Source organism: Lepisma saccharinum, chromosome 23 (assembly GCF_977018435.1).
Source record: "Lepisma saccharinum chromosome 23, izLepSacc3.1, whole genome shotgun sequence".
Lineage (NCBI taxonomy): Eukaryota > Metazoa > Arthropoda > Insecta > Zygentoma > Lepismatidae > Lepisma > Lepisma saccharinum.
In genome coordinates, this window is record NC_139251.1 from 28,289,995 (window position 1) to 28,302,716 (window position 12,722).

The 12,722-nt window shown below is 35.5% G+C and overlaps 1 protein-coding gene across 1 annotated transcript in view; it reads left to right on the forward strand.

Moving 5' to 3' along the window:
• The window catches only part of AcCoAS (acetyl coenzyme A synthase), a 43,452-nt gene extending 34,965 nt beyond the window's left edge, over positions 1-8,487 (forward strand). The window contains exon 11 of the mRNA XM_083144640.1: positions 1,059-8,487. Within this exon, the coding sequence (XP_083000766.1) occupies positions 1,059-1,258 (200 nt within the window). The 3' untranslated portion in view covers positions 1,259-8,487. The remainder of the gene's footprint in view (positions 1-1,058) is intronic.
• Positions 8,488-12,722: the final 4,235 nt, after the last annotated feature.

Below are 12,722 nucleotides of genomic sequence, written 5' to 3' on the forward strand. Positions count from 1 at the left end.
TTTCTGAGCTTGTGTTCAAGGTAGAAGTGCAGTGCTGAGCGACAACCGGTTTATTTGTATTTGTGGTGGGAGGTTTCCAGTGTAGGAGCTAGCAGATTAATTGGGAGCCATGTCTGCTGCATCCGTGCTGTTGGTTGACTATTGCTAGCTGGGCCAGGTGCAGTTTGAGTCTTGTGTTGTGACTGAGATTCTGCTCTTCCCCAGAATGGCTATTGCTTCTTTGATAATGCAATCCCAATAGTTGAATGATTTGGTGATAATTTCTATGTTCCTGAAATCTGTTCTGTGGCCTTCGTTGCTTGAGTGATCTCTCCTGGCTTCTCCAGATGAAAATTCTTAATGTAACTTTGGTGTTCTGTGTAATGCTGTTCAATTGTCTTGTCCGTCTGACCAATGTACAGTTAATGCACTTGCAAGCAATACCGTAAACTCGGATGTTGTTGCTTATAATTCTGGATAGGTTTCCAGTGTAGGGTGGTCTACTTTGTCCATTTCTTCCAGTGTGTCTGGATTGCCTGATGTGTATCCATGTTTGTCTCTGTGCTGGTCTTCTTGGACAATAGTTTAATATTTTGTTAATGTTTTTTCTGAGTGTCTGTTCAAACTGAACGTAGTGTGAAGATGCTGTATTTTCTGTGGTAGATACATACATATAAACCAGTTTGATGCTCAACACTGTGCTTCTATCTTGAAGCTGAGAGTGAAGTCATCTCTTGAAAATGTTTGCAGAATTCACCTGGCCAATAGCCCGAGAGAATCTGTTTATCTTTTGGCGCCAGGAAAGTTTCAAGACTTATTTCAAATCCTACTTTTGTCTTTACAAAATGTCAACTTTTCACAAAGTCCAGAGAGGATGGTGGCTATGACCACCAAAATTAATACAGCAAGACAAGTTTCATGGATAATTGTATAATTCGCTACATTTTTAATTCCCGAAACATGACTGAATGTCCTTGTGTGTGATTCATGAGTTCTGTTTTATGTTTTCAATATAAGAATATGGAATTGAAACATGAACTTTTAATTTTACTAAAATGTATAAAAATTCCTCTATACAGTACGAGAGAAGATTGGCCCATTTGCATCTCCTGAATTCATCCAGCATGCTCCTGCTCTTCCGAAAACAAGGTCCGGAAAGATAATGCGCAGGGTGCTAAGGAAAGTTGCTGTCAATGATCGAAATCTGGGAGATGTTTCTACTTTAGCTGACGAGACCATTATTGAAGTTTTATTTGAAAAGCGACCAAAGAACATTTAGTGAGGTGTGATCTCAGTGAAGCCTACAAGTGGTAGGAATTTCAGTATTTTATTGTTAAGATTAATGTTGCACAAGTCAAGGTAGTTGACACTTGAATGTAGCAACAATGCTTTTCCATTGTTAGTAGATTAAGCCATGCACATTAGTTATTGTTAAGGCATGTACAAAATTATTTAATATAAATATATTACACCATGCTAGAAAATTATGAAACTGAGGGAAAATTAAACATGTTTAAAATTAAGTCACAGACTAAGTGTAAATTAAATCACTGCAATATTGAATTTAAACAAGTAAACAAGATGAATTCATATAATTTCTGGCTTGGTGCGTACATGTGTACATGCTTAAATAGGAAGCATCGTGAGCTTCCATATGTTTTGTAATACTCGTCAGTGTGATGTTAGTGTAAATGCGTGTGTATGTTTACATTTGAGATTTTGTTTTAATGTGTACGCAGAGTTATATGTATTTTTGTTTTTGAAAGGTTAACGAATTTCTCAGACTTTTTTGGTTTGTATAGAAATTTTAGCATTGTTTTGGGACAATTAAAAGTTTTGACAAGTATTTGTTACCACTGAAGGTTAATTTATGTTGTCTAGTTTTTCCAGAATCAGGTCTGGTACTTACATTGATTGAGTTTGTTCTGCAAACTTCATTTCACAATAAAATTTTGATACCTGCTTCAGATTTAATTTGCTTACTGATATACTTGCTAGGCCTTGTATAACTGAATAATTTCATTTCAGTGTAGGAATTGGGTTCACTGTAATTTGAAAACTTGAATGATTACACTGGGAAACATTGTTGCATTGATACCAGCACTTGTTCTAATCTAATTTGGGTGCACTGATTTCAATTCTGAGGTTTGCTTTCCTCTGTAAGCTCTAGTTTCTTGCAATTTAACATTTTAATTTTTCACCATGATACTCATTTTTCAAAATTCAATTCAACATTTAAAGAAAAATTAAATGAAAAATCGAAAAAGAGGTGTTTCAGTGCCTCACCAATGACTTAGTGGGAGCTTTGTCGCCTTGTAATCAAGGGGTCCTGGGTTTGATACCCGGTGGAGGCACACAGTTCCGGATCCAATTAGTTTTTCTGTACATAAAGTGGACTTAAAAACACACTCAATCAATCTAATCAAAGGTTTTTTAGTGCATTGTTAGGCTACATCTAAGCATCGTTGTCCACCTACCCCCAATGTAAATATCAATTGGTGTCCCTTTTCACAAAAGTAAAAGTTTCAAATTGCATGATAACTATAGCATATATGGGAAACCAATTTCATATTTGAAATCAGCGTTGAAAAATTACATAGAAACAATTGAAAAATCAAATGCAACAGAATATGAGAAAAACATTGTTCCCGTGTTATCAGTGCTAGAAGTGAGGGGAATATGAGGGAGGATGATATATCCCAGTTAAGAAAATTTCCATGAAGCATCTCCCCCAGCTAGGATAATGTCCATAAGCATCCCCTCACTTGCTGCCTTGTCTCCATGTTGATCCATACAAGCATCCTTCCTCCTCTCCCCAAACTCGACCAATCATACCCAGAGTTAGGAATTTGCACGTCAAGCATTGATGATCATAGAAATATATATATAAATGTTAAGGCTGAGCCGGTACCACTTTGAACTGACACTCGTACAAACTCCCACCAATAGCAATACTAGAAAATTGTAACTATTCAAAGTAGGCCAGAATATTTATAAATTTTAAGACAGGATATTTCCATTGGAACTATATCATAACAATTTACTATAGTTTTGCTTTAAAATATTCATAATTTCAAACAATATAATAAGAATCAGAAAAATCAATTTCTTCTCACAGTGTTGCAAAAATTATGCATTTTGCATAATTTCAAGGATATGTCGACACTAAAAAAGTGTTGCACTACATTTTCCCATACTTCCTGAGACCCAAACACAATACAATATAGCGATTAAATTCCAATTATGATACCACTGGTATGGGCTTACAGGGGTGCCCATCCCTGCCCCCAAAGTCATTCAACAAAATCCCCCCCAAATAATTCATACCCCCCAAAAATGAGTTGTTCATCATACGCCCCCACACACACACACATACAAATATATTTTGGATATAAACGCAGTAATTTATTTTTGTTTGAATGTTGATAATTTGATTTCATTTTTAAAATATTAAATTTTCGAAATCCGTAAGCTTTATACAACGAAAACTGACAGTATTTTACAATTATCCAGTCAGTCGTAGCACCACAAAGAAAACGCCAGACATTGTTTTCCACTTGCCGATATGCCAACAATCTAAAGTCATATGACATTCGAAACCTTTCATTGCAGTTGAAATTAAAAGACTAAAGAAGGAAAAAGCACGCCCTTAGTTTCATTTTTGCTAACATAAAACGTACAAAACTGCTAAGGCTCGCTGCCATTGTTAGTGTACTGAACCTTTTTCTTAGCAGTTTGTCTGCTTGAGTCACCTTGTATTAATGCAAAAATCACGCCCCCTCCCCCCCCCCCCCCCATCTTCCGAACCGATTCTAGAGGCATGAGAGAGGTTGTGTTTCATTTCAACCCTATCGCCGCGATCACCCACAGGTAGGTAGAAAAACTGTACATAATAACCAAAACTAAAAATCAATAACAAGTCAATCAAACGAAACACCCCCCCCCCCATTTTTGTGTGAATATATATAGAATTGGTAGCTAAACTACAAAATTTTGTCCCCCCAAAATATTCCCATGATGCAGGCACGCCATGAATCCCCCCTGTTATATCATCAGTTCCAGTATCGACTCAGCCATAATTATAATAGCCTCAGTGCTTGAAGTGGAAAATAGCTTGGGGGATGTTTGGGCAAGCCTTAGGGTTAGCTGGGGGGGATGCTCCTATGGTTTAATATGGTGACACTGAGATAACTGGGGGGATGCTTTGCAAAAATGTTGCTCGCTGGGGGTGGGATACCATCCCCCTGCACCCCCCCCCCCCACTTCAAGCACTAATATGCTTCTGAATATTGGTTCCTCAAATTTTACTCCACGAACTTAATTAATGGGAGTTCCATAGTAGCTATTGTTTATTCTACTTTACCAAAAGCTGTACTAATATTTCTTTCAAACGATCCCTAATTTTTTTTTTTGGATAGCTAAAGTTAATGTTCCTCGGATATCTTTGAAAAATATTACATAGTTTAAAGAACAAAAAAGAAAAGCAAGAACAATGCTTTTGTAGAACACTAAGTAAGGTTTTGTTTGTACCGTTTTCTAAAGATTTCAAGAAACAGAGAAGGTAACAAAGAATGTGATGTGTTACAAAAAGACATGGTTGTGTATAATTGATATGATATTTTTTCCAGATTGTTAAATTTTGAGAAACTGAAAAAATTGTGCCTGTTGTTGAAACATATTGTGAGAAAGCAGTTATTTATTGTTAAGAATTCAATGTTCTTAGTAAGCAAATGAATGATAATTTTGAATAACTTCCAAGAGACAGCAATTTATATACCAATTGTTCAACATAGCCGCAGAGAGACAAAAGTTGAAAGAACATTGGTTCTGGCTTGTATAAATGTGCAGGAGTAACAGATTTTATATTACATAATACCACAAGCTATTAATTACACCATTTTGTTATTTTACCTTAAATATTTTATTATAGTAGCTACAATTGTTCAGGCTGGCTCCTGAGAATGTAATTTGATTGCATCAACTGTTAAAGTAATGGTATATATTTATTGATAAATTTCCAGAAACTTATTTTCGAATGTGGCAATTTGAGGGGTGAAAAGGATGAAATGGTTACTTGTTTTTTTATTCAAATATATATGTACACTACAAATTTATCCAGAGTTTCATTACTGTTACTTACTAAATTTAGAAAGGCCTATTTCTTGTTAGTCTTGCCTGTACATAATCGGGAAAGCTAAACCAAACACAGCACAACTAAATAAAGCCGTTAAAAATCGGAAGTTTCGAGAGCTTCATATGAGCATTGTCAATGTTCAAATAGAGCTTAAAATCAGGTGAGGGAAGCAGGTGAAGCAGAAGTTGTGGTTTGTTCTACTTCCATGTAAACAGGATTTTAAAGTTCTATTTACATGTGTGCTGTGTTTCTTTTTACATTCCTACTTATGTACAGGTACAATGAACATGTTCTCTTCAGCACATGGTGTTTGATGCTATTTATGTGAGGCCTATTTATGTAAATGTATAAATATTTTTCAATATAGGCTGTAAATAGTATATTGATGTTGTATCACAATGACAATGATACATGTTTGACACTGTTACAACTGCAAAACTGTAATTTCATGTTGTCATTCAGGATATGGGCAATTTTGTTGTTGATTCATTGTGTAATAAATGTTATCATAAAATAATGACATTTAAATTAAATATGTTTTCAATAATGTTTGGTAGATTAAATTCTTATTAAGCCTAAACACCAGTTGTAAAAATGCTAAATTTGTACCACTGATTATTAAATTTAATGTTGTAGTGGTTTAAAACAATGTGGATATGGAATTTTGAGAACATAAAAGTCTCATATGAGAAAAGAATTATGGGCAGGAATGCCATGCTGTAAGGAAGCCAATGTTGATTGCATTTATCTTTACCTAATTTATGGAACAACATCTGAGTCAGGTATATGTTTGTGCTATGTAATACATTTCTTTCTTGTTTTGTGAATTCAAATAGAATGTGGTAAATGTTGTGTGTCGTCTTTCTGTATCAATGCAACTCTGTTGTGATAGAAAGACATATCACTCATGCTATCTTCTGTTTGCGAAAAGGAAAAATAAATCTTGCAAATGTGTTGTCAAAACCTGTGATATTGTTTAAAGATTGTACAATGTCAAATTTTGTAAATTTCTGTTTTAAAATTAAGCTGCTATGTGATTTTTAATTCTACTTACACCTGTTGTTGTTATACACATTCCTGACTATTGTGGTCCAAAGATTTTGTTGTGATATTCTTCTGCTGGTCACAGGGATATTAATAACTCTATGGAGGCTAAGTCTGCCATAGCTGTCCATTCAAATACATATCATGAAAAACTTTAATGTAACTTTTTCCTCTCCAGTGTGCCAGATTTAGATGTGCGAATGTATGTGTATGTACTTGTAGATGTTTCTAAATTGTCAATCCAGCAGCTTCTTTTGTAGAAATAAACATGTTGATTACAGCTTAAAGCAGAGATTATGTTAATTGAATAAGTTCATTTTGAACAACTTTTTTCATAGCCAAATCATTTCTAAATTTTTTAATCAGAACAAAATGCTTTTCTTTAAAGCTTCAGAGCACACTGAAAACCATGGGCCTAATTTGAAGCCTAATTTTGAGGGGGCAGAATTGAACTTAGGACTTAACTTGGGGGGGGGGGGGGCACACTGAAAAAGTTTTGCATTCCAAATAGATAACATTCAGGATTATTTGCTAATTAATTCTTACAGTTGCAAAATCACAAATATTACTCTTTATTACTTTGCTCCTCATGTTCCAGGAGGTTAACAAAAGCAATTCTAACTTGAAATTTCATTAAGCCTGAAAATTTTGAGGGGGCAAGTTTGCCCCCACCAAGTTACGCCTATGCCGAAAATCTACATTAAATTATTTATACATATGGAAGAGAAAATGTGACAGTTTCATAGCAGAAACAAAAATGTGAAGAAAAAGTAATTTGTAGGAGTCAGTTTCTTTCGTTAGCCTTATCAAAGCTGAATATATATGTATATTTTTTTTTCCTAAATTAAGAAAGGCACATTCCTGAAAAAATCTCATAGCCCAAAGTCCTATGTTTTGTTGTGTAAGGTGCTGCCACCATGGCATTCAAAGCTGTGAACAACTAGTGCCTTGTGCATATATTCTCCGACCCACATCTCAAAACAATTTGGCTCTTTTTAAGCTACTCTTTCCACATACCATTATGACATGGTGGCTGTGGTGGGATTTCTGCCATTGTTAATTGGCTCTTCTCCAAATCCAACAAGACTGCAGGGGTCATCCAGGTTCCTCTAACTTTCCACTTTCCCTGAGGGCTTCAGATATTCTTGCTTGACCTCCTTTTGAGACCTGTTTATCTGTTACCAGGTCCCATATGATGCCCCCGCCAGGATTATATGAGGAACCTTCCGATTTCAATCTCGAATGTACGAGTCAAAAACCTTTTACTTGAAAACATTGTCTGTCTGGTTCAAGACCCCAGAGGGTCATCTGACACCTCGGACCAACCTTTTAATATACATTTTTTCATTTGCAGAGAATATTATAATTCCATCTAGTGAGAAAGAACTGTGTTGTTAAGAAATTGTCTTAGGTTCTGAAAATATTGTTCCATGACTGGTTCTTTTATGGAAGATCTTAGCCAATACAGAATTATATTTCTAATATATAAACGGGTGTTAACTGAATTTAATTTCTCCAATTTTTAAAAAAATAGAAATACATTAACCTGACTCAAGCAATGAAAATGACTTAATTTTTAGTTTTCAGTGTTGATTTTATAATTTTAGTTCACACTGTGACTTCTTCCACATTTATGTGCAAGAATGATCATTGTAATTGATTCTTCTGCATAAATGAATAACAAATCCCATAAAACTTCTACATATAATAATTTTATTGATTTTGTTAAAGTTTTTAAAGCTGTTGGATTGGCTGTTTAGTTTGTAATGTTAGTTTAAAAAATTTAAAAAAAGTAGTAGCTGGATGTCAGTGACTATTAATATCCAAAAGAAAGTAAGGATAAAAAATAACTCTTGTAGGCATAGTTGCACCTCCTTTGTAGGATTCGGAGCTGTTCAAGCATAAGAAATGACGCTTTTGCAAATATTTTTGTGAGCATTTATTGAAAGTTACAAATGATAGCTCTAGTTAGTAAAACAGGTTGTAAGATGAGGGAAAACTGATTGCAGGTTAAATGTTTTTGCTGATATGCATTTATTTCCCTCCCCCCCCCCCCCCAAAGAAGTGCTTTTTGAATAGCTGTACAAAAGTTTTGTGTACTCTATATACATATTTAGTTTCTTACTAAAGTTTACATAAGTTAGTGCATTTATGTATGTTTTTGAAACTTTCTGGAATGGCAACTAGTGAAGTTATTTTAAGAATGTGACTTTCTTGTTTGTTTGAATAGTTGAAGGAGACATTTATGTTTAGACAAGACGAGACACTTGTCAAATATGTGTAAAAGGTATAGGAGACTAATGCACAATAAAAGAAAACAATTAAGAGAAGTCTTTTAATTACCCCACAGTATCTGAAATGGGTAGAATAGTGTGAGGGGGAACAGGTCTATCGTTCTCACCACTAGGGTGCGGAATTATAAGCACTAAATACCTTTCAAACAGTGTTTCTTTCAGAACATTTGCTCCAGGGGGCATTTCAGAGAACCGGGAGGGCGTGTGACTTCAATACATTCTGGAATCTTGAAAACTGGGTCATGGATTATTGCCTGAATATCGTGCAAAATATTTTCCTGTCTAGGTGACTTGCTAAACAGCTTGTATGTCTTTCAAAACATGAAAAAATATTTTTACCTTTTGGTTTTTATTCCTGCAGGAAGCTGCTGCAAAGGACAAAATGTGCTCTCTACAGTGCATATACAGAATCTCTTTGTGAGCCTTTTCCGAAAGCTTCTTTCTCACACCTCCAAAATTCCCAGCCATATTTGAGGCACCATCAAAGCCGAAAGCAACAATATCATCGTATGTTAAATCAAGAGCAGCAAGCTCTTTGTCAATAGTATTTGCAATGGTTTCTGGCCTTCAATTAGGAATTTTGACTATTGGCAAAAACTTTTCCACGGTGACCTTATCCTCAACAACTCTGAACATTATACTTAACTCAGTTTTATTCATCAAGGAGACACTTTCATCTACCAAAATGGTAAGGCTAGTGCGGTTGCCAGTTTTATTCTGCTTTTTCTGTAAGATTGGACAAGTGTAAGCGTTGTTATTTACAGAGGGAAATATAAAGGCAAGACTATTCGCCACACAAAGTAATGTGTGGAAAATAACGGTAGCAGAAAAGTTTTATACTTTTGTTTCATTGTACAATGTTGTCCAGGGGGGGGGGGGGTAGACTTCCTCCGGCGGTGCAGAGCACCCCCGGAAAGCTGCCTGAAAGAAACACTGCTTTCAAATAGACAGGTAGATAAGTACCCAAAGTAATGCGATGAAAATAGGCACTTAAAAAGGCACTACAAAATAAAAGAAACACTAAAATGGGCACCCTAAAATAAAATAAAATGCATTAAAATTTGCAAAAACTCTGTCTTTTAAAAAATTGTCACTCTTTTGCTAATGCTTATCTTACGTGTTTCTTATTTTACATTGCTTTCCTGCCATTACGAGTCGAGGATGATTAAATGAAATTGAGGAAAGAACTCTGGCAAAGAAACACCATTGCCCAGCTAGGAATGCCACACAGGAACCTTCGGTGTTGAGGTTGAGGATCAACCACTGTGCTCGGCCACTGAGGCAACAAAAGGTTCTTATGTGTCAATGTTGAAGTCTACTTTACATGCCCCAAGATTCAAAACCTGAAGCACTAGCATTGCCCAACAATTCTGCCATGTGGAGCTCGCATTTTACTGCAATATTGTAGAAATAGAAATTGGAATGACACAAAATGTCCTCGAAGGAATAAATAAGAGCATAAAGAAATGTGTGAGCATGTTAGTGGTCGGTCAACTTTCTATACCTCCACCTAAGTTTCACGTTCGAGTCACGGCCTGGTTATGAATGTTCTTCAAGACCATGAAGTAGATTAAAATCAAACTTTAAAAAAATATTCTCTAGCCTGTTAAACTTGGTGATAAAAAAAAACATTAGGTATAATAATATATCTGGCAGTTTGGAGGGGTGATCACCCCTATCGTCCTCCCCATGTATCCACACCTGTCAAGACTTGCCAAGGATATGGGTGGAGAAACCTTGTGTTGCTGTGGCAGAATGTAAAGATAACACGCATCTAGAAATATGTTTTTGGGGAGGGGGGTCCAAACCAAGTTTTTAAAAAAATAATAATGTCTAAACTAAAATGATTATGATTATAATTATATTAAATTAATTATAATAGTATTAATTAAAATATTCAAATTAATATTATATATTTACATGAATGGTAAAAGGACAGTATAAGAATAGTAATATAACAGCATGTATTCATTATCTAGCTTACGTGTAGTTCAGCTCGGAAAATTTGCAAAAAAAAAACAAAAAAAAAAAAACTGCCCTGGCCAGGAAAATAATGTCAAATATATAAAGAATTGAATATTTATTGAATATATAAAATCCAATTGATGAAAAGTAAAGTTCCTGGTGATATTTTATGAATGTTACATTATAAGTAGAGCGTGTCCGAAAAGTATCTGTGCAGTTGCAGAAAGCCATTACCCAGCACATTGGACAGACTCCAGCAACCCTCCATAAAGTGTTTAATAATATGCAGTGTCGTGTGCAGACATGTCTTCAAGTCGGAGGAGGACATTTCCAGCATCTCCTGTAGAGAAAACTGCACTGTCGTAAGTACAACTTCAAATTTCACTTCAACATTTCCACTGCACAGTTACTTTTTGGACACCCTATAGTAATAAATCTTGCATAAATTTTATTTGGTACTGTCATTCAAAGTCATATGATCACAATACAATCCCTGCCTTCCAATAAGTTTGGCAGAAATAAATAACCCTCGATTATACAACAAGCATATATTTTCATAATTTTAGTTATTTTATTATTGCACTATTTTCATTATTTAATTATTAGTCTATTTAGGTAATTAGTAAGTATTTTGGGGGTTTTGACCCCCCCCCTAAATACGACCTTGTACTTAAACCCTTCTCCCTCCAGCCTATTCAAGTCTCCTCCGGACCACGTGTTGTAATTTATTCTCAGCAGAATTTGTTATGATGCGAAGAAATGCACGTCAAACTTGGATTTTCTCAATTGCTATATACGTAAATAACCTGTACGTAAGAATCGATCTACTTGGACCCCCCTCCCCCAACTCAAAATATATTTGTAGTTACTCCTCATGATTTCACACCCGTGAAAGGCAAGTTACTGACAATCACATCACAGAAGGTATAGATTATATTTTAAATGGAAGCAGGTCACTTAATATTATTAAGTTATAATAATAGAAACAGGTACAAAGATGTATAAAAGGTTAAGTTATGAATTCACCTCAATTTCTCAAATTTTTATTTAATATAAAACACGAAAGGTGATGGGACTAAGAAAGAGGGGACTTTTGGAGCATTTATGATGTTAGCAGGCACACGAGGGTGCAAAAGTGCGCCAATTGGCTACAAAAGTGCTAAGTGGGCAAGAGTGTCCAGGACACGTAGTTTAATCAAAGGGGAAGGAATTTGTCATAAAATAAGAGTATTTTAAAATAAAATCCTTAGAAAAATATTTGAACCATCAAGGGATGAGGAGACAGGTGAGTAGGGAAGGTTACATAATATAGAACTGCATAAATTAATATTATTAGAATAATTAAATCAAGAAGACTTGAGTGGGCTGGGCATGTGGCACGAATGGGAGAGGAAAGAAGAGTTTACAGGATTGTTGTTGGAAAACCTGATGGTAAGAGACCAGTAGGAAGGTCCAAGATGAAGATGAGGAGATAACATTGAGATGGACCTAAAGGAATTTGGTAGGGATGGAAAATAGTGGATAGACCTTGCTCAGGATAGTGACAGATGGAAGGCTTGTGTTGCTGCACTCATAAACCTTCGGGTTTAAGAAGACTAGAGAGAGAGTAGTTGCGTGCGTGTGAGAACGACAGTGTTTGGAAGTTACAAGTAGCAGTTGCTTTTTTTTTTAGTAATTCAAACTAACTAGCTCAGGGTTCCCACGTGAACTCCAAGTGTATTTTCCCAGAGATTTCCCAGATTTTTCCAAAGTACTCAATACTATTTTATATTTTATGATGACCTACATTTCCCCTCATAGTCAAACCATCTTCATCCTCTTTATTATTATTATTGCCTTGAGGCAATGTTTCTTCACAATGGCAATGAATTTGCCTCAATACCTTTTGACCATTCAGTACACTTGAAAGATTGGTACGAGAATTTGAGCTTGATTCTGTAAAAGTTGAAATACATGGACCATGAGTGGATGATATGCAGCAGGGTGCGAAATCCTGGGGGAAAAGGGGGAATTTCCCCCCACCAACCATCTTGGTCTAAAAATTTCCCCCACCAAATGTGTCAGGGAGGAGAGAGTTTCTTTTAATAACAACTAATACAACTAATTAGTTTTGTGTTCAAATATACTTTAGTAATGTTAATATAAAAAATATGGTTGTGAGTGTTGCATGTTTTCACTCTCTCTCTCTTTTACAAATCTAAACCATCAACAATAGGGGAGGGTGGGGCAAGTGAGACAGGTCGGGCAAATGCATCCACCCTAGCTAAATTGTAGACCATGATAGAAAATGACTCCGCAAGAAGCTA